This window comes from Sinocyclocheilus anshuiensis, unplaced genomic scaffold (assembly GCF_001515605.1).
Source record: "Sinocyclocheilus anshuiensis isolate Anshui unplaced genomic scaffold, SAMN03320099.WGS_v1.1 scaffold1626, whole genome shotgun sequence".
Classification (NCBI taxonomy): Eukaryota; Metazoa; Chordata; class Actinopteri; order Cypriniformes; family Cyprinidae; genus Sinocyclocheilus; species Sinocyclocheilus anshuiensis.
In genome coordinates, this window is record NW_015547254.1 from 992,865 (window position 1) to 1,015,634 (window position 22,770).

At 39.2% G+C, this 22,770-nt stretch overlaps 2 protein-coding genes across 6 annotated transcripts in view; both read right to left on the reverse strand.

Annotated features, from left to right (window-relative positions):
• Positions 1–13,658, reverse strand: part of LOC107701682 (vascular endothelial growth factor receptor 1-like) — a 30,155-nt gene extending 16,497 nt beyond the window's left edge. For all 4 annotated transcript variants that reach the window (XM_016503746.1, XM_016503747.1, XM_016503749.1 and 1 more), the window contains exons 1-11: positions 13,402–13,658; positions 10,507–10,525; positions 10,067–10,144; positions 8,833–9,044; positions 6,753–6,877; positions 2,276–2,438; positions 2,040–2,176; positions 1,070–1,241; positions 729–846; positions 428–597; positions 29–176 (exon numbers count right to left, since the gene is read on the reverse strand). In XM_016503746.1, the coding sequence (XP_016359232.1) occupies positions 29–176; positions 428–597; positions 729–846; positions 1,070–1,241; positions 2,040–2,176; positions 2,276–2,438; positions 6,753–6,877; positions 8,833–9,044; positions 10,067–10,144; positions 10,507–10,525; positions 13,402–13,459 (1,400 nt within the window). In that variant the 5' untranslated portion in view covers positions 13,460–13,658. The remainder of the gene's footprint in view (positions 1–28; positions 177–427; positions 598–728; positions 847–1,069; positions 1,242–2,039; positions 2,177–2,275; positions 2,439–6,752; positions 6,878–8,832; positions 9,045–10,066; positions 10,145–10,506; positions 10,526–13,401) is intronic.
• A 1,913-nt stretch (positions 13,659–15,571) lies between these two features.
• Positions 15,572–22,770, reverse strand: part of LOC107701651 (suppressor of tumorigenicity 14 protein homolog) — a 13,384-nt gene continuing 6,185 nt past the window's right edge. For both annotated transcript variants that reach the window (XM_016503690.1, XM_016503691.1), the window contains exons 6-19: positions 22,341–22,463; positions 21,757–21,976; positions 20,874–21,016; positions 20,695–20,792; positions 20,414–20,523; positions 20,175–20,308; positions 19,356–19,460; positions 19,175–19,273; positions 18,547–18,660; positions 18,188–18,307; positions 17,882–18,065; positions 17,223–17,494; positions 16,599–16,735; positions 15,572–16,526 (exon numbers count right to left, since the gene is read on the reverse strand). In XM_016503690.1, coding sequence (XP_016359176.1) covers positions 16,359–16,526; positions 16,599–16,735; positions 17,223–17,494; positions 17,882–18,065; positions 18,188–18,307; positions 18,547–18,660; positions 19,175–19,273; positions 19,356–19,460; positions 20,175–20,308; positions 20,414–20,523; positions 20,695–20,792; positions 20,874–21,016; positions 21,757–21,976; positions 22,341–22,463 — 2,027 coding nt within the window. In that variant the 3' untranslated portion in view covers positions 15,572–16,358. The remainder of the gene's footprint in view (positions 16,527–16,598; positions 16,736–17,222; positions 17,495–17,881; positions 18,066–18,187; positions 18,308–18,546; positions 18,661–19,174; positions 19,274–19,355; positions 19,461–20,174; positions 20,309–20,413; positions 20,524–20,694; positions 20,793–20,873; positions 21,017–21,756; positions 21,977–22,340; positions 22,464–22,770) is intronic.

Genomic DNA, 22,770 nt, shown 5'->3' on the forward strand with positions numbered 1-22,770 from the left:
TGTGTTTCTGAGTGGATAGTGAACTTACAGGCCTTTTGGAGGGCACCGATGCCAGAGCCACTGGATTTGAGGTGGTGGGACACCATGAGAGGTGCAATGCAGGGCTTGTCTACTGCCTCGCTGGACAGTTCCAGGTTGCCGAGAGGAAACTGTCTTTTCTCCAATCTGTGGCTTCACTGTGAACAGATTTTGACGAAAGAGAAAAAGCAATGAGGGCACAATGTCATAGTCTCCATATAATAATAATAATAATAATAATAATAATAATTTATTTTTTTTTACATACAATTTTAAAACAGGATTTTTTAATGCAATTATAGTTTGTTCAACAAATAATTTTTAATAGTTTGGCTCATTTGCAAACCTGTTTTGTTGTAAAACAGTTCTATAACATTAAAAGATAAAAACTCTTTATGCTAAGTCTCACCATTTACCACCAATGTGAGTGTGAGGTTCTGGAAAAGTCCATACTGCTGGATGCCAGTAAGGATGGTATAGATTCCTGCATCCTCTTCAGCAACATCCAGAATGACCAGAGAAAACCTGTCTACATGGTAACGGGAGCACTGCTCGGCGGCAACCATCCCATCCTTCAACCTAAGCAACAGATTCAGTTATTGAGATTTGATCTGTTTGCCAAATATGTTGTTTCTGTTCACTTTAATGAACATTTGCAAACAAATTACATCTATTTAGCACCTCAACTATATAGTCACAGGAAATTTTACCAGATGACTTCAGGTGCAGGGAAAGCCTTTAGTTTTGGAGTAAGACGGAAAGATTTCTGTCCTGCAGAAGCCTGAACCACAGGGCCATCTCTGTGCTTGAGTTGAATGAAAGGCTGGTCTGGGAAAAATACAGACAAGAGAGTAAGACAATCAGAAAAAACACGTGCGGACGACCGAGAGATAAAAAGCTGTAAATAGTGAATTAGAATCCATTAGAGGAGGAAAGAAGCACAACAGTTGTGGAAATAAACATTGCAGCAGTTTGCCACAGTGTCTGAAATTTACTATTGTTTCAGAGCAAATTTTAACCCAGCAACAATGGGACTGATTCTAAAACTCACCATAGACAATAACTGTGGTATTTGTTTCTCTCTTGGATGGACCACTTGTTACATGACATTTGTAAAGTCCTCTGTCTGCTTTGCTCAGTCTGTTGATGGTGAGAACACTGTAGAACAGCATGTTGGTTCTGCTCCTTGATATGCGTCTGATGATAGTGGCAGATCCATTAGCCTGAAGTAAAAACAAGCAGAGCAAATTGTGTCACAAACACTCATTTTGGTCCATCAAGAAAAAATATAAACAACATGGCTTTCAGAGGAAATGAGGGCTACAGAACAGCTGTCCATTCAATGGCCATTGAAAACACTTAATTATAAAAGGGAATGTCTGTAAAACAATGCCTCCATAGTGCACTGCAATTTCACTGTAATTAAGCTGAAATTTAAAATTACCCTAGTTGCCAAAAAGAAAAATGTGAGTTTGCTGTTTTATAGCTCAGGAGGCTAAATAGAGTAAGTTATGATGTTCCACATAAGTATCACAGTAATATAAAAATTAAAATAGAAGAAAATTAGACATATTGAGAGATTTACACACACACACACACACACACACATTACATTTCTATTAAATATCAATAGAATTGTTTTGATGGCAGACTTTGATATATTAGCAATTCTGAGCACTATTTGTGACTCTTGAAATTTGTTCTGAAACTCTAGAGGAGACAAATATTTAATTACTGTCTTTTTCTCTGTGATGCAGGAGACTTAAGGAGACTTAAGCAAAAGTCTCCATTTGCTCTCGAAGAGATACTAAACAAGCTAATTCATGATTTTCTTTCTAATTGTGTTTGTTGTGGAACTAATAAATTTAGTAGTAATGCATCGAGATGAGTTAATTCATCTGAAAAATCCATGTCCAGCTCTAAACTGATTTCACAACAGAAGCTCATTGATTATACCAACTGAATGAAGATTTTAGAAATGGCAGTTCATAAATCACAAATGCATACTGTGTAAACCCCACCTTTTGAGGGTATGTCCAGCTAATGGACACCCTGGCGTTCCATTCAGCTGTAACGGTGCAGTTCAGTGCTAACATCTGGCCCTGTAACGTGTGGACCAATCCTGTGCTGTTCAAATACACATCCAGGATTTTATTCACTGCGAAAAGAAGGAAATGGATGCAATTTTTGAAACTCAAATTTAGGCCCCAGTTTTTGGTTCACCAATAAGTTAATCAAAGAAACCATTAGCGCTTACCTGGCCTGTGAGTCAAGAACCTGTTGCTATATTTGACTCCATTGACAATAGTTTCACAGGAAAATAGCCCGATGTAGAAGAATGTGGGACTACGGATAGTGAAACCTTGCCTGCTGTTCCAGATGATGTTTTTATAATCAGGAGCTATCCGGTGGAAAGGATACTGAAAATGTAAGAAAAAGGCTCATTAAAAAACATTAGCAGTCACACCACAAGCTTTTGCATTTCTTTTAGGTACAACAGAGATTTTTGCTTTCAATTTGTAAGGCTCTAAAAGATTTCCATTTGCGTGTATTTTAAAAACAAACTTGCACTTTCGGTTTAAACCTCATTTGGCCAGCACACATAAGGACTCTAAGGGGTTCAACAGTGCACCGTCCTTCAGAAGTTCTTGGAGAGCGGTGTTATGATTTTGTTTACTTCCATATTCAATGGAGGAAATGTTTACAGGCTTAGATGTGACACTGTGGAAGTGTCCTGCCCTTTCTCAGGGGATCAGGTGAATGCTTGCCTCCCAGTGTGAGCTGCTCAAAATCTCCTGGTTTCTAGGAAGTACAACTGCATTAGGTAAGGCATTAGATAAACCCTTTACCTTACTTGAGAGTGTTTCTTTAAGTATGGGCACTTTTGGCCTTGTGGACTTAAAATAAACTCCTTTTAAGCACATTTTCCAATAACAATGATTAACAGTAAACATACAATTCCGTCATTTTTCTAAAGCATCGTGAACATTTCCACCACACTGTCACTGTCATTTCCGCCACATCTCAAATTATGCATTGTGTAACAGCATTCTGTGGTGGAAATGACGATGGTGGAAATGATTTTGGAACAAAATGCTGGAATCCTTTGGGTTGCTAAGGCTAATTTCACAGCTAGCAGTCAGTGTATCCTAAATACACACATAATACACATAATATTTTCACACTTTTTGCATAATTCGACAAAATTACAACCACAAAAAATTACGACTTAAAGACCAAGGAAATACCTCTACCAATCAACACTGGACTAAACAAACCAGTGTTGTTATTTTTCAAAAACTATTAACAATTGTTTTCTTTAATTGAAATAAAGCTGAAATAAAATCAAACAAAATATAAATATTAGAAAAAAAAAGAAAAAAGAAAATTCACCTTGGCAACTAAATGTAATGGGTTTAAGTTCTAAAATTACTGAAACTAAAACTGAAATAAAAATAAAGTTAAATAGTTATTTTAAGTACTTTAAAATTAAAATTAAAACTGCAAATATAAAATCAAAAGCAAATTCAAAATAATAGTATAGAAAAATACAAAAATAACTAACACATAAGTGGTATGTAATAATACTGCTAGATAGCAATTTCCAATTTCAGCCAAAATTACTGGGCGAACATCATGTCATTTAATTACTATTTATAAACACTTGTAAAGCTCTAAAAGATTGTGCCCCCCTCTCACCTTTACCAGCTAATCCCACCAAGTCTTTAAGTCTTAGGTAACCAACTTCTCATTAACATCCCTCCCTATGTTCAATGTGTAAGAGGGGAGGGCGAGGATGTGGAAACGTGACTCCAGTCCATCTCCTCACATCCTGTTACTACAGGATATAGACATCGCGGCTAGGCCCTCAGGTCAGCTTCTGGAAGGGTCCCGCGGCTACTTTCACAGCTTCAGTGAGAGCCTATGTATTGTGACAGTCCAATTTTGAGAAGGGTGGAGAGAGCTCGTATTTATAGCACGTTTACCTTTTGAATATCTGTGCGCAGGGTCGGCAGGACATAAACAAAGAAAACAGAAATGAAATGTGGTGCTTTTTTGAGCAAGGAGGGAGGATAGGGATGTCATATCACTAGCATATCCTAAAACAGTTTCCATCCTGCATGCAAGGAGCCAAAGGCAGCGCGACGGGAACTGGTCAACTTGTTCTTTTCCGTTTCCTCTTCTCATCTTAAGTTCTTTTTTAAACCCTCTCCAGACTTTTGTTACCGTATTTGGACTCAACCTGTGTCTCCAGAGATGTAGTAGTGTATCTAATCATATCACAAATGCACAGCAAGCCATCTTTTAAATCACTGGATAAAGCTTCATTCCTCAAATCACTGTCCTTGCCATCAGCTGTGGAAGACATCAGTCTGCGTGAGGTGGTCTCGGCGTCATCTCCTTTGCTTTGTGCAGTGCCAACAAGAAAAGGAAGCTGTGGGCGCCACTCACTCTGAGCATCAGCTTAAACGATCCATGTCATGCTGAGCCAAAAAAACTATTGTATATCCTCTCCACATGCCCTCACGAACACACATACATCCGAACTGGCACAAAGAGGTGCACACTTGACCTTATAACCCGGAGTGATTGTGAGATAAGGACAGGGAGAGTCACTTATTTGTGAATGAGTGCGATGAGAGGATGCACTCCATGTATGGCAGTGGAAGCCATAGATAATAGCAATGGGCACGAATACCTGAGTACAGAAGTACTTGACACTAATGATCGATCGTTTTGTGATTATTTGCAATAACGATTCATCACACGTCAACTTGCTCTAACATCACACAAACGCGACTTTTAGTCCAGTGCAGCAACAGCATTAAAACACTGAGAAAGCACACACACCGCAATGCGTTTACTGTAGCGAGTGTGTATGCGCACACACTCTGCATTTACTGAAGAGACCGGTGCACACACATAAACGCACATTCTTCCCTTCAAACAGCCAAACGGAGCTGAATGGAACAGAATACAGCATCTTTGGAGAGGCTCGTAAAATAGCGATTTTAACGCTATTAAAACGTGATGTAAGTAAAGAACATCAGTCAAGCCAGAGGCTATGAAAATAGTAATGCACGCTTTTTAAAATAATCACGAGTTGCGTCACAAATGACACAATATACACTCCCTGCGTTCCATCTGGAAGAGCTCATCCCTATGCCCTAATCCCTTCAAAGGGTTTACCCACCGGAGTGAGAGCTTCGAAGGGTTGAAGGGTGTAGGGGACCAAACAACTGTTTCTTGAAGTGCCCTTCTGCGTCATCATCACGTGCCCACACGGAGGCGCCGTCATCATGCAAAGAATCTGCGCAAAGGATCATGGGAGCCCAAAGTGTCCATCAATTGTACCCTTCGAAATCCTTCATTCCGAAGGGCCCTTTGAAGTGGCCAGTTTTGAGCACTTCGGTTTGGAATGACCCTTCAATATGGCGGCCATGATTGTTTTCACTCCGAAGTATATCCCGTTTGGAACGCACCGTCTATGTACTTAAGCACTTTGTAGTCAATTGTGTATTATATAAAGGTAATTTTGTCATTCATAATCATAGTCTGATAGCTCCTCCCAATCCGCTATGTAATTAAAGCTGCAACAGTTGAGTGCATGAAGTGTCATTCCACACTTTGTTTTTTCCCATTATTTAAGTGCATCATCTGGGTGTTTAAACTGCACTTTTTCTGTTTGGAATTTTCAGTGTGAACACACTATTCGCAGTAGAACAGCATAGAATAGTGCATAAGTACACAAATTGAGACGCACATACGGTAATCAGAATGAAGTGCAGAAAGATGTGGGTTATGAGGGGGTTTATTTGAGTTCATTGTTTGTTCATTTATTTTCAGTTCAAGTCGTGGCCTAATGGTTAGAGAGTCAGACTCGTAACCCAAAGGTTGCGGGTTCGCAGGGATTGTAGGTGGGGGGATGAATGTACAGCGCTCTCTCCCACCTTCAATACCACGACTGAGGTGCCCTTGAGCAAGGCACCGAACCCCCAACTGCTCCCCGGGTGCCGCAGCAAAAATGGCTGCCCACTGCTCCGGGTGTGTGTTCACGGTGTGTGTGTGCACTTTGGATGGGATAAATGCAGAGCACTAATTCCGAGTATGGGTCACCATACTTGGCCACATGTCACGTCACTTCACTTTTATATTTTTATAACAGAGAGACGTAAAAAAAAAATTCTGTTGAACACTCAAACAAACAAAATTAATAAAATCCTTAGAGTTTGTCCCAAAACAACCAGACAAAGCATGGTAAAGCACCAAGTCACGAAACCCCTTTCGAAATAATAGAGCTAGTTCTCTGGATGGCCCCGCCCATTGTCAAAATCTCATTGGTCCTTAATCCTGCATATTAAACATCAAACATATTCTGGATGGCTGTGATTATTTAACATTATATGTTAATTGCTGACAGATAAATGAAAAGCCTGCATTTATGAGATAACTAAAAAGGCCAAGACGATTGACAATGTGTTCTAACCAGAAAATTCATGAAAGCTATTTTCCAAATAAATAAGTTTTGTTCTAAACAGCAATGAGTTTCTGGTTCTCTGAATGGCCCCGCCCACTGGCTTCATTGGTCTATAATCCTGCATATTAAACATCAAACCTGTTCTGATTGGCTGAGACTGTTTCACATGTTGTGCTCAGTGCTGAGAAACAGATTACTTGTCCCTGGACAAGTAATGAATGAAATTATCTGTTTGATGCACAGTTGAGACACTCACCTTGATCAATGAGACATTGGCATCCGGGTTTGTGACTCTGCAGGGGAAGACCAACAGCTCTCCCTCCTTCATGTACACCACATCTGGGATCTCAGACTGCACCTTTACAAACGGCCGCTGGCTATCTGAAACGCCAATGCTGAGGTCAGGAACAAACAGACACCGCATAAAAATAATCTAGAGTCAGCAACAAATACAGAAAGAATGCTTGCTTGTTATCAAACGCTCTCTCTCTGTTGCTTTCTTGGTTGCACTTTCGCCCCAGTTGCAATATTCTTGTGGCAATGAAAGGCTTTGGGTGTTGCTCGCCCCATTGTTCGGTGCTCTGGTGTTATTAAAGGAATGGAAAAAAATCTCTGAACATTTTAACAAAAGTACCCCAAGGACTGCTGGATGCTTCCTTGTCGTGCTTTGATTCAATATAAAGGACGAAGGGTGAGGCTAAATGGACATGGCCACAAGAGCGATTGATGGTCCTGAGGGGCCTTGTTGGCTAACCGGGGCTGCACCTAGTGACCTGGGGCACCTCTTAGCCTTCCTTAATGCCTGACCAGGGAGGATCCGAGCCTCTTCTGCCCCGGCATGCCCTCAAGGTGCCCACTCCCATGTACAGACACGCATCCCAACAAATATACACAAGGAGACATCGCATCCTCTACCCTTGTCTCCAAGTTGTCCCTCCCCCCCAGAGCAGCACAGGATATGGACGGCTGGGCTGAGGGACATAGATAAGGCCGGGTACCCTGGGAAAGGCTGCCCAAGAGCTGAGCCTTTCAACAGCTGGGGCTATTTCTGTCCCATCGAGGTAGCACGTAAATGAAAGTTACAGTTTAAATTTAGTCAAAAGTGAGAGAGGACAGCCTACGGTGTGAGCAAAAACCAAAAATGCCTGTGCAAAACCGTGCCAGATGCTCACTTAGTCGGATGTGTTGCCTCGAGAGAAAAATTGTGTTTAGGTATTATTTGCTTCCTGGGACTTCCTGTTTAGCCTTAAGCAACAGAAATGGTCAGTGAGATGACCAAGCTATTAAACAGAGTCCAGTGTCCTCACAAATCGGGTCCTCCCTGGAAATTGGGTCTCCGCTAGGACCTCAAGTGATCCCAGCTTTGAATGGGTTTTCTTTATAGCGCCTGATTACAATTCCTACAAAGTCACGTTATATGTTATAATAAGCATTAATGTCTGTTTTAAGGCCCGTTCACACCTACAACCATGACTATAACGCTAACTACAACGTAACTATATTAGTGTCCACATCAATGGACGATAACATTCTGTTTTAACGTTCCGCTTTAAATGCTCAAGCTTTTTAAAGTCATGTGAATTCTGATTGGCTGCCAGTGTTTTTAGCATTCATCAGCTGTAAAAAAAAAACGTTCTGAAAGTGATTCCAACAACATTGTTTCTCTGTGTCGTTATTATTATAGAATTAGAATGATAATTAAAACTCTATAGTTGTAGTTAACGTCCTTGGTGTTAATAGGCCTTTAGTTAGCTAAAATACTACATAGCATACAGGTACCCAATTAGCCTGATAGCTTAGCTTGTACACCACGCATATGCACTTGCCCTACATGTACTCATCACCATCTTACTTCATACTTATTACATCTTTAATGTAATAGAGACATCTATTACATTTGATTTGAACATCAAAGAGAATGTATAATGATGTTCAAATTATTTGCTTATTATTATTATTATCTTCCCTAGTTTGCTTCCTAATTTAGTTAATAAATCTGGAATTGTATATTATGAATACAAATAATGTTGACTCCTAGAATAATTGCTTTTATTCCTCTTTTTTAAGTTGCTTTGGGTAAAAGCGTCAGCTACATGTAAGTGTATTATTATTAATTAACACTTTATCAAGTTCAAGAAATTACAATATCTTCAGTAGTAAGTATAGTAAGCAATTATATACATATTTTAAATTAATGTACTTTGTGTCTACTTGGTATAACTATTAAATGATAGTTGAAGACCTGATGGAGACATGATTTCAAGGAAGTACCCAATTTGTCACAACATTGGAAAGAGGGGGTTTAAGGGTTCCAGTGTTCACCTGAAGCGTCTTACCTGTGATGTAGACGTACACAGAGGCCTGTTTGCGATGCTTTTGGCGGTACCTGCAGCGGTAAGAGCCAGTGTGTTGAGCTAAAGCAGGACTGAGCATCAGGCGGCTGCAGTATTGGTTATTTTTCTTCCCGCATCGAGTCTCTTCTATCTGGGTGCCGTGGTAGACTTTCGGGACGCCTGATGGCAAAACCCACTGGAGCTCCCACCGTCCCCTGAAACATTAAGTTTGGATTATACAAGGAACTTTATACCTAATGGTCCAAGAACATCACGTCACTGATTCAGTGATCAACATATAATCGGGTCCAAATGTTTGAGACCACTTATGAAAATGTTTCTATTTTGCATTTTACTAATTAAAGGCATTTAAGCTTTACTAGCATAGAATGTGAGGTCAGATCAGTCATCTTGATTTATGGTTGACTTATTTGTTTTTTGGTATGTAGTTTTGCTTTAATGACAGCATCACTCAAAGTGCATGAAAAAGTTTTTATAAAACCTGATAATCATGTATCAGCATGATTTGAAAGACTCTTCTGTATAAGAACCTTTGACCTTTTGTACGAAGGAGCTAATGGTCAAATTAGATTATTGGTCAGTGACCTAAAATAGTGCACAATGCTAAATATTTCTGTCATATAATAAAAGCAAAAAACATTCTCTTTATTTCAAGGTTTAAATCAAATTATGAATCCCAGATTTTCAGTGTGCTATCAGGATTTTAGACATGACCCAAGGTTTTTCTCCATTTCTGGGACCGATTGAGTTTTGGTTCCTTGCCACTGTCACCTTTGGCTTGCTTAGTTGGGGACGCTTGACTGATTGCACAGACACCATTGGAAGAGAGCTGAACTGGATGATGACATCACTGAATCATCAATGAACTGACTTTAACTTGAAAAATTACTGTTTGTTATTGTCCTCTTGCATTACTGACAAACTATTTTCCTGTTTGCCACTGTAAAGCTGATTTGAAACAATCTGTATTGTATAAAGCGCTATACAAATAAAGGTGACTTGACTTGACTGTGCATGGCTCATTCTCATCTTTTATGCTTGCATTTTACAATCTCTCACTACAAACTTTTACTTAGTATTTCTACATTCCTCCTGACCAAAATCTGTATCACCTCTGTTAATCATAAAGCCATACATGACTCATCCAAAACTTCATGATCCACTTTTAACCACTTCCTCCTCCTTTAACTGTGAGATTGTGTGACACATCACTCACCTGCAGTTTAGCTGAAGTGTCTGATTTCTCTCTATAATAAGCTGCTTTTCAGTAACATCCAACACTGGAGAACTGAACCTCCCTCTGATTAATAAGACAGCATGCCCAATGGAACATAAAATGAACATAACGACTTGGTATTTTGTACTGAATAACAGGCCTATAAAATGATTTACCATATCCGCGTGATGCTGTGACATTAATAGCCTATTTAATATGCAGAATCACATGTAGCCTATTGTAAGCACAAATACACTAAATAAAAACAGCGTTTGCATACTTGTTTTTCAGCTCTTTTTGTTGCTTAGAAAAAACACTTAATTGTGGGTTAAGGTGGCACATAATTCAATATGATTTTAAACATTTTGTCTCCATGCAGACGTGACTAGCTACACACTCTAAAAAATGCTGGGTTGTTTCAACCCAATGTTGGGCTGAACCTCCCTTTTGTGCCTGTGTCTTTAAGACAGAAAGCAGAAAGGCATGTTAGAGGTTGCTGAATAAGAAGTTGTGAAGCTTTAAAGAGTGAAATTAATCACATTCAGGTGATAAGAGTGATAGTCCAACTTACATCAAATATGACTATGCTGCCCAAAGCTATAGAAACAGACCCACAGTTCCTGCTAATACATCCAGTTCTTTTATTAGATGTAGATATTTTCTTATCTTTTATAAAAATGTCAGATTCTGAGCAAGTGCAACACTTGTTTTAAATGATTTCTTTTTATTATATATATATATATATATATATATATATATATACCTTGCTACATGTACTGCGTTAGGCTAAACGAGACTTGTCATAGCACTTGCATATTATTGTTCTTTTGTTGGTTTTGATTGCTTCTATTGTCATCATTTGTAAGTCGCTTTGGATAAAAGCGTCTGCTAAATGACTAAATTTAAACAACATTGGGTTGAAACAACCCAGCATTTTTTAGAGTGTACAATACAGACCGCTCTCACTATTGTTTATTGCTTTTAAAAAGCTAACAGCATAATTTCCTTTCCATTATTCGCACTCTACGCGCAGGCCATGTACCGTCTATACATTAAAAAGGTATTGTAGTTAGACCAATGAAAAAAGGAAGTAGGAGTCAAGCACTTTTTCCCACAGCGAGTCCCGCATGGGATCCAAACAGGCTCGTTATCAGCCGGTCCACACGCTGAGGTTCCGTTTCAGAAACTCTCAACAAGAGCGCCTAGCACTAATGACAGGCCAAAAACCTGCCGATTTCAACTGAATAAACGCTAATGAACCAGAGGAAACAAGGTTAACGTTTAAAGCGAAGCGAAGCACGTAGCCTATAGGAAATACATTTTCAAGAACATGCGCTGAATGTAAAATGTTGAACATAAAAACAAGAAATGGATGTTACACGCGCTTTAAAATGATTGTTTGGTTAGAAAATTCCCTGAAATGACTGAAATCAACTACGCATTTACGTAATTGTTGCGCTTATTAATTTAATTCGTCAGTCTTTCATTTGTGTCAACTTAAGTATCCCAAAAAGAAAACAAAAAATTAATAGCTATAAAGACTGCTTTTAAAATTGTTTGTAAAACTACAACCACTGGGAAACTATTAAACATTAAAAAAATTCGCAGTCTATGGCATGTACGTGCTATTCTAAATGATTAAAGTAGGACCGAGGAAACATTTTAAAGCTCTATAAAGATATTTGTATTCTTTCGTTCTTCAGAAGCCATCTGTGCACTAGTGCTTAACATTGATCTCCAAGAACAATAAAGTCAATCCAAGAACTACAAGGAAACTTTTTTTTTGATAAGAAGGTTCTTCGCTGAACCCATAAGGTGCTGCAAATGAACTAAACGAAAACAGCGCATTTAAAAATGCACTTACTATTATAATTATTATTTGCATGAATGCATTTATTTAATTTTTAAATAATGAATTTGCCTAGTTTTGTTAATTTTTAACAGTGAACTTGTTTTATTAGTGCATTAGCCTGTTTGTAGCCTATCATTTTTAGGAATCTTTCTAAAATCCAGCATCCTAATTCATTTTACAAATAATTTCCCCCACATAGGCTAACTGTATGCTTTTGAGCACGCAGATGCACATATGCTTAAAACACGTTTGGCCTTTAATCAATTTTAAGTTTTTTTCCATCCTGTGATGTGAGTGGTGACTTGTTAACCATAAAGCACTAATCATCACGCACTGCGGACAGTACATCACTTCACCCCTGCATCCTCCCCTTGGGTCTGTTATAGCTATAACACTCTTATTAGCGCTGGTTCCTGCCTCACGGTGGTCATGACCCCGAAGTCATTTATATTAGAACTTCCATTTCACAGTCATCAGGCTCAGGAAATAACGCCCTCTCTCTGATTCAGCCAGGGCCAAACATTAAAGACGGATGTCAAGTAAGAGCAGAGAGGTCTCTACTATCAAAACAACTTTTTTTGCGATTTAGCATTTATTTCTTAAAACTAATGTCTGTTTTTATATTAGTACTTATTTTTACTATTAATAAACAATTACATTTGTAAATTATTGTATCTCTGTAACTGTATGCATTTTGTCTATCGTCCACATAACTTATTTTGTCTGTAGTGAATTGTTATGTGCATTTTTATTGTATATTTTCATCTTACTTTTATTTTATTAATATCATCTGTGCCGCCTTGATTTTTTATTTTATTTATTTATTTGTGAGCACTGGAAGTTTCTGTCACCAAAAGAATTTCCTTGTGTGTATAAATATTCTTGACAATAAAGCTCATTCTGATTCTTTTCAATTGCACTACTTCATTAAATAGTTTTACCAGATCATTAGATTATAGCATTCCTAATCACTAGTTACAAGTAACTATTTATTTTTTTCTGTAACAATGTGTAATTTTTTGCAATAAAATTTTATAGGATAGGAGTTATCAACCATACTTTTCAGACAAGTCGATCGGACTATAGTGATTAATTGTATAGATAGTCTATTAGTCGCATAGTTTGATTCATTTATAGTAATAAAAACGAATATGCTAATAGTTACAACAATATATAATAGTTCGTTTTAAATTATCTATGTAAATGTTAAACAGGCTTGCCACAGTCTTGGAAAAACAAATTGTAGCACATCTAGCGCGTAATTTACGTTCGTTTAGCGCGTAATTTTGCTTTTCTGCAGTTCGCATAATTACCAATTGGGCATTAATACCAAAACATATTAAAAAAACGCGAACAAGTTAATATGTTCATCCAAAGTTAATGGATGTCTTCTCATCGTGAAATGCAAATGATGCGCAGGGACTGAGCCACACTCACACGAATGAACACTGATATTCTATGATACAAATAAAGTGCAATTTACCTTTAGTCAGAACACGCCCTGACAATCCAAATATCATCACAAATAATATATCGAACATTCTCTTGGTCTTGCTTGAGGTCTTTTGCTTGGAGATGAACACCTATGAAGGAAAGACTGCAGATCCAATACTCCAGAGAATCAATTCACCTTACAACACCAAACTCCTCAAACCCTGCTTTCACATGAACTACAATCAACCTCGGTATCGTCCGGAGTATATGAACTCTTGAAGCAGGAGGACCACGCATGAATTCCAGTTAAACTCTTGCCCATTATGACCGCGGGCTGGGATTTATTCATTTCCCACTGCCACCGGAGCTTCCGCGACGCTCATCGACACACCCATCCCGCGCGACTGACGTGACCTACAAGGGCCCGATGTACTGCACCGCTCCTGTGTCTCTCCTCCACTTCATCAATCATGTCATGAATAAACAAGCTTACTGCTGTAAATCCAACACTGTCTGAAGTCATCACACCCTTGCAATCCTTAAAAGAGGAGTAAATCCATGAGGGGAAACAACTGAGGTTTCTTTCAGAGAGACTAGGAGTGAGGCAAAAGAGATACTAGTGAAGATCAATGGAAATTTTGGTTGTGCAGCTTGAACATTAACAATGCAAAATATATGAAGTTAATCAAAATGAATAGAAAAGTCAGTAATTAACAGAAAAGAACAGAGGAAATTTGTATTATTTCATTTATCTCAGTTATATTTCTTTGAAGTATAAACTTTGTCTCAGATGTTTCTCCTAAAATTCCGCAGGAGAAATAAAAATGGACACAAATGAGAAAACTGATGTCATACACAAAGAGTCAATTCATGTGGATAGTATACAGTGGTGTGAAAAAGTGTTGGCTCCCTTCCTGATTTCTTATTTTTTTTGCATGTTTGTCACACTTTAATGTTTCAGATCATCAAACAAATTTAAATATTAGTCAAAGATAACACAACTAAACACAACATGCAGTTTTTAAATGAAGGTTTTTATTATTAAGGGAAAACAAAATCCAAAACTACATGGCCCTGTGTGAAGAAGTGTTTGCCCCCCTGTTAAAACTGTGGTTTATCACACCCGAGTTCAACTTCTCTAGCCACACCCAGGCCTGATTACTGCCACACCTGTTCGCAATCAAGAAATCTTTTAAATAGGACCTGCCTGACAAAGTGAAGTAGACCAAAAGATCCTCAAAAGCTAGACATCATGCCGAGATCCAAAGAAATTCAGAAACAAATGAGAAAGAAAGTAATTAAGATCTATCAGTCTGGAAAAGGTTATAAACAGGGTTTGAAATTAACACCCGCCAACCGGCCAAATGCGGGTAAAAATCAGCTGTGGCGGGTAACGCTGTCAAACTGCTGTCCTCCGAAGCAGACAAAGAGCTGGTCTGAGGTCCTGAAGCTCCGCGAACGGTCCACGTAAATGCGCAGAGCGCGAAAGGGACAGAGCAGAGCGATGGCTGGGTCTGCCTCCTCCCGGGGCAGCGCTTGCAAGTTCACCACCTGATCCCTAATCCGCACAAGATGCTGGACCCTGCCCTGTCCGAGGATCCAGCACACTCGTCCGGGAACACCAGGTGGTGCGACATGCTATAGGAATGAGAGGCCCGCGGAGACGTACTCGACGGGGAAGCTCTTATCGTGATCCTCAGGTCTCCCTGACCATTAACCGAAGTAGCCCTTCGAGAACCGGAGGAGCTAGAGCGGGGCATGGCAAGGGGGATACCCCCCCGGAAGGGGGCCAACACTTTTTTACACCACTGTAGCTCAGAATCTGATGAGAAATGTTTAAGAACATTGAAATCTCTCATTTTAAATCAATGTGAAAATTTGAGCACAGTTGTCAAGATGAAACATTGTCAAGATCTCTTGAAAATCTCAGGGGAAGGAGAGAATAATTCAGTATTTTTCTCAGAAGAAAAGGCTCTTGAAAAAGAGAAAAAATTCAATTTGAGCAATTAATCTTATGGCTGTCTAGGAGAAACAATTGAGACTCATTTGTGAGTTTTCGTACCATATTATGTATATATAACAATGATTATATTCACATTAACTCAGAAAGAAACAAGAAAGAAACATTCAGGCATTGCACTTAATTGAAACATGCATGCAAGTACGTACAAAAAAAATAAAAAATAAAAAATCACAGAGTGGAAGTAATGTAGCACCTCTTTTTAATATAGCTCTATTTTTCATATACCTAATATAAAGTATCAACATTTGCTCAGTTTTGACATTTACATCTGGTTTTCGGGTATACAGATCATAATGTGTGCGTAACTAAAGTAGTACTGAGTAAGATGTAATGTCAAATCACGACCAGTAGAGAGAGTCTTAGGGGCTGCCACTGCTTTCTCCCAATGAAGGAGAAGCCAATAATCATTTGTGATAAAAAAAAAAACAATAAAAACATACAAAACAGTAACAATAATGACTAAAAATCATGTTGGTCATAATTTCAGACATGCAATCAATTTCACAGTTGGACATATTTGAAACGGACCATGAAGTGGAGGGTTTATATCATTCTTAAACGATGAAAATATAAAAATGATTCCATTAACATGAATAAATGAATGAAAACTAATATTTAGCCACTGTAAGCAAATAACACAAATCTTACCAAGAGAACTCTTTCCACTGCAAATAATCTCCTCAATCTCTACACTAGTAGTCCACTGTCGAGGCTTTATAGAGTACAGTTGGTTTGTAGGTGGTTCTTATGACTTTGGGGCATAAAGAATAACAGAGGGGAGTGAAGCTGCTGGCAGACCGTGGGTAGAAGTTTCAAACGCTGAGCAAGAGGAATTGGTGGGAAATTGCTTCCGATGCAGAGGTGTTGAGGTTTGCTATGTGTCTGGGCACCATGAGAGCTGGGACGGTGCACCTCGATCACATGCAACTGAGTGTGGGCCAATAACCTGTTCTCTGGTATAAATATATGCGTGCGTGTGTAAGTCACACCTGGCCTTTTGTCTGCTGGTGAATCCAGTCTGTGAACTTTATGACACGTGTGTAAACTCCAGGCCGGTTCTGTCTGGCGCAGCCCTCACCCCAGCTCACAATGCCTGCTAGAAACCACCTCCGGCCCCGTTCCAGACACACTAAAGGTCCCCCAGAGTCTCCCTGTGCGAACATAGATGTGAATATATGAACGGTGAACAATGACAAGCAGTGAACACAAAAGCACACACTAACCTGACAAGCATCCACTCCTCCCTGAATGTTTCCGGCGCAAAGCATTCTGGGAGTGACAGCATCGTCATACATTTTATTACAAGTGTTGTGACTGATGATGCTAACGGTGGCCTCTTGCAGCAATGTGGCCAGTTCACCTGAAATCAGGAGGTTTTCATTTAAAACAATGGCATGAAATGGTGTTTGCAACAGATTTTCCTTGTTTAATCTGACATATTTCTAAAACACTTCTGCTGATATAAAAATCACTTAAAATATAAAAATAAATTAATTTCTTATTAGTCAGGCATGCATTTTATCAATAAAATCATTATAACAATCATTTTGAAATAATTTTGCTCCCTAGCAAATATAAGTATATTTCTTGCAGTTTCCATTCACCACTTTAGAAGTCTACCCAACTATGATGGGTAGCATATCTAACGTGTGACTTTGCCATTTTGATGGGGATCCTGGGGATTTTTCAGTGAGTGTGGTCAAAGATGATTTCTTTAGAATGCGTTTTTCTCATCTTTAGTCATCGTATGAATCATGTGTTTCAAGACAGTTTTGCTAATGTTGCCTTGCTTCAGCTCAACAAGAAGTAATTGTTTGTTCTGAATGAGTTTCTACAATGTGCCGTACCTTCTTCCGACAGAACCCCCCATCCAGTGACAAAGCAGCTGGTTCCGAAGGTGAAGGCGTGAGAGGGGGCAGGAACACAGATGGGCTGTACCAACTCATTGAAAAAGACAGGGGCGCTTAGTTCTAAAAGGGCGATGTCATAGTCGGAGGTGAATTGGTCATACTGTGAATGCAAGACAATGCGGCGGATTTGTCTGGTGGCTGCTGCATTGCTGACCGAGTTCATTACTCGCATGCCCATGTAGGCCCTCCATGATCGTGCATCAGAATACCTGCCAAAAAATGAGAAAACACTTTATACCTGGAGCGTCACATATTTAGGAGTCCTAGTGACAACAGGCTTAAATAGCCTACAACATTAAGGAATAAAATAAAATACTATTTTCTATCTGAATATATTTTAAAATGTAATTTATTCCTGTGATGCCAAAGCTGAATTTTCAGCAGTCATTACTCCAGTCTTCAGTGTCACATGATCCTTTTCTTTTCAGGATTCTTTGATGAACAAAAAAAGTTTAAAAGAGCAGCATTTATCTGAAATAGAAATCTTTACTATTACTTATCACAATGTAACGTGTCCTTGCTGAATAAATGTACTAATATCTAATACCGACCCCAAACTTTTGAACAAAAGTTCATGTGCCTGAATAAAACCTCACTTGATTGCATCGGAGTCCTGAAAGCAGTGAGCTGCAGAGACGAGCCAGCGGCTGGCCACCAGAGATGCCCCGCACACATGACCATAGCGCTCCATTTGAAGGCTGACCTGCCACGGCCATGAGCCTGCCTGGGCATCTGTTCCACCCACAATCTTTGCCCTCTTCCTGGGCCTTGTGCCACAACCTACATGCACAGCATGACATTTGTAGGATTTGTTATGCAAGCAAAGAATCTTGCTTGCATGAAAAATCTAACCACCTATAATAATAAACTGAAGTCATTTGTAATTCTATGAGAATGCTCACTACAGCGCAACTCATCTGAACCATCTTTGCAGTCTTTAATGCCGTCACACTCCGGGTTGATCTTACTCAAACACTTTCCACTGGCACATTTGAAGGAGGAAGGAGAGCATCCTTTTGAAACTGCAATGATCAGAGAGACAGAATATTCTGCATCACTGATAGAATTAAAGAACTAGAGGACATATGATCATTAATGACATATGATCTTTCTGATTGTGTCATTGTACATTTGTGTTTGTTATGAATGTGTTCATATTGAAATCCATGTGGCTTGATTGCCCAAATATGTGTTTGGGCCAGTAAGCATGGAAAGATGACGAAACAGAGCGGAACTGTTAGGTAAAGTGGGTTTTACTCACATGCTCTTGTGCAGTTGAGTTCATCGCTGCGGTCTTTGCAGTCCACAATCCCATCACACACTGAGGCTTTGGGGAGGCAGATTTTGTTTGAGCACATATGGTAGCATTTACCTCCTAAAAAAAAGGGCAAATTGAACACACACACACACAACAAAAAAAAGAGCTTGACAAACATAAAAGTTGTTGGTCACATGTACCATTGCTTGGCGAAATTTCGCAGGCAAAATAGTCATTTCAATAGGAATTCGCAAATGGGAGTTTCGAGTTAAAAGTTCCCCACGCAGATTTCGCTCATGTTCAAGTTAGTCAAGCAACTTCGCCTCATTGAGCAGCAGAAAGCTACTTAATTTGAAAGTGACTCATGTGTGAGCAGTGCTTTATACGTCTCTACGCTATTGACAATTAACCTGTTCTTGCACGCAAATTTTCGCTAATGTGACCACACATATATTCAATACACACACACACACACACCAAAACATAGGCAGGTCTTACCACAAACTCTCTCCACACGTCTGTAGCAATGAAAATAGACACCTCTGAGTATCAGTGAATCCAAGAAGAGAGGAATTATGCATGCTGAAGTATTAAATCTTCTTAAGGATAAAAAAAAAAAAGACATTCTTACCACAGTTATTCTCTTCACTGCTGTCACCACATGCGGTGTTACACTGGCTGTGTGGTCTGCACTGACCCATACAATAAACTTCTCCTGGTTTACACGTGTCTGATAACAGTAGAACAGGGTTAAATAAGACAACAATGCTTGGCTGAAAAGAATGTATGGGAAATCTAACTCATGCACTTACTGCATTTGGCCTCATCTCGTCCATCAGAACAGTCTTTTTCTCCATCACACACTTTCCTCAGAGGAATACACTTGCCATCTCCACAGCGGAACTGCCTCGGACATGCTAATATGGGAGAATAAGCATGAGCTTTGCTTACTGGAGTGTACATTTGTGTGCTCATTCAATTAGCTTATAATTCTTCAAAAAAATTGATTAAAAAAAAAAGTGCATGAATTGACCTAATTAAATGAGATTATTTATTTGTCTTCCTACCACGTGGTAGAAACAGATGTTACTTCTAATGTGTCACAATTATAAGGAATTATAAGGATTTTATGTATGTATTTATTTATTTACTTATTTATTTTTGTGACAGGGAAAAACATGCTGTAACAGGGTTGCACACAAAATGTGGGACATAGCTAAATATTATGATTTTGTAATTAAAATAGATAATAATTAAAAATAATTCACTGCAATTAATTAACTTAATATATTATCAAAATTATGACATTGTTGAATGATTTTATTCTTTTTTTTATTTGTTTTTATTTAGACCTCTGGCCAAAAACCACAATTTTAAAGGTGATACACACATTTCATGTACTTGAAACTAGATACCTTTTGTGACAGTTTAATTTTATGTTACATAATAGTTTGTCTAACAAATCTAACTAAATTGTTTACTTTTGACCCTGAAACATTACATAGCAGTAACAGACAAATATCCCACATTCAAGACACAAAACAAAAATTAAAACCCAAATAAAGGTACTTTACAAAATTAAGAAAAAAAAACTTTAATATGCCTTTCCTAGAAACCACATAAGGACTCACCACTTTCAGGAGAGAAGGCCCTGTAGATCAGGTAAAAACCTTTATGGGTCAAAGACTCATCCGAGTGAAAGTGCAGCAGGACAGGTGAAGAGTAGATCCTCTTTCTGCTGCTGTCCCCAATCGGGTTACAGAGTCTGTGGAAGCACAAGAAAAACATACACATGCACACAAATATGCTAGCTGTTCAGCAAAAACACCTGATATGATTCTCATGAATACGTGAATGACATGACACTCACTTGACGCCGCCTATTTCCAGCCAATCTTTTTCGCAGGTGCTTGAGGCGGGTGAATCCTGAATGTCTAGCATCACAATGGTCACGGAGAGAAGGTATCCCGGCAACGGAGCCTAAAAGAGAAACCAGACTCTGAACGGATGCACTCTTACACAAAAGTCACCCTGCACTCCTCGTCTCAAAGAGGGAGCATCCCAGCCCTGAATGGGATTCACAGTGCATGCATGCTAACACTGGGGAAGAGGCTCATGGGATACATGGGAAAGCCTTTAGCCTTAGCTCACCCTGATTTTCCAGTTACAGTCCACATTTGGAGGGTAGTAGGCGGGGTAGTAAGGTGACGTCACCGTGCCGTTCCACGCAGTGAGGAAACCACCACACTCTACAGAAAAAAACCCCAAAGAATTTCTGATACCTGAGCAGAATAATGACAGCGTCTCATGCTGACCGCTAATTCACACACCGGTTTTGGGTATAGCCTGGAAATAAGCTTTGAAGATGGCTCCATGCCTCTGACGACTGAAAGAAAATGTGACAAGCATGACGTTTCCAGAAGATGTCAGTTTCATTACAGGGGACGTTCCTGATATTGGCAGACCACACCATCTGAGAAGAAGAGAGATGTTGTTTGAGGTTTAGGGAACTATACTATGACACTGACAGTATGAAAAAAAATGCATTTATGGATAGAGTGGAGAGGATCACATCCTTTTGGAGAAAGAAAAGCACCATAAGTTTATATTATTTGTAATCTCATTTGTGATGGTATACGATTTAAATCATGCCATATCGTGCTCACATGTCTGGCCATTGACATCAAACCTGGTGTGCAACGTCTTGATGTGACATATTTGAATTTAATCAAATTTGAGAGCTACACCAGAGGTGTTCAGAAAAATTATGTCCATTTGTTACCACTGATAATCATAAGAACTTTTTCTTGAGCATCGAATCAACATATTAGAATGATTTCTGAAGGATCATGTGACAAAATGTTATAATATTTCACAGTATTAATGTTTTTACTGTATTCTTGATCAAATAAATGCAGCCTTAGCGAGACTTCGTTCAAAAGCATTTTCAAATTATCACTGACCTCAAACTTTTGAACATTAGTGTAGTAATGAAGTCATAAGGAACACTTTTATGGTGCTTGTTTTTTGCCATTTTTAGAGCTTGACAGCTTCTGCTTCCATCATTATAAAGGAACTAACCCTCTGAGTATTGTAATTAAATGAATAACACCAAATTTAGGCCAGGAAACGTATGCAACATGTTCAGTGTTCAATACACTGAAAGATGCAAATGGACAAAAACTGATTTTCTCTAAGTGCTGTCCCACTTACCTGGCGATGATCTTGTTCTGAAGCGGCAGTAAGAAATCATAAGCAGACAGCTTGTTGGCAGAGCAGCTTCCTGGTGTCGCCCCTTGAAGTGTGAGAATGACAAGCCGCACGACGTGACCGGATGGCACCCGAAGCCTCCACTGGTAATACGGCTTCTTCGGACTGACAAGACTGAGTGTGCGATTGTTTCCATACTTAGCGTACAGGTCAAAAGACATGGCTGTTAGACAGACGAGAGTAAGATATGATCAAAATGAGTGAATAAATCAAGAATACAATCAAAATAATGATTGTAGGGGAGTTTTCATGACGGAATGACAGTATGATAGTGATAGTACACTGTAAAACCCGCCTGGTTGAAGGACTTGCATGCAGAGTTTACTCAGAGGATTAATGGGACATGGTTGCATTTGAATTGCCTTACCTACGCGTGGCTTACTTGTGTTTTTCTTCACTCATTGTATGATGTATCATGGAGGATACAGAAGAGTTTAGTTTAACCAACATTTGGCAACTCAAATGAGTCAGTGTTCATAAATCATGCGAGTAAACTCAACAGGCTTTACAGTGTATTATGGTTGTACCCTGCAGCCCCAACTGCCACTTGCCACTCTGTAAAGAGTTTGGGTTCTTTATTTTTTCAGTTTTGTCATCAGAATCTTCATCATCTTCATTCTCGGCATCACCACCGTCATCTGGATTCAAACCTACAGACACAGGAACATACGTCAAGATGTTTTCCTTACTTTGGAAAGAACAAAAACAGAGGGATGAAATGCTCTTAACCCAGCAGACGCAGCGTGTCCCCGTCCCTCTCCATGTAGTAGCGTTCCTCATTCCTGCTGACAGTCATTGACTACTATCAGTGAGGAACACATGAGAAAAATACTGGGGATTCTACAAACAGGCAGCGGGCTGGAGAGTTTAGTGTAGAAATAGAAATAGAAACAGAAACGGATCCCTTACGGCCGATGGATGAAGCTGAATTTGTTGAGGTCACCGGCCGAAAGAGTC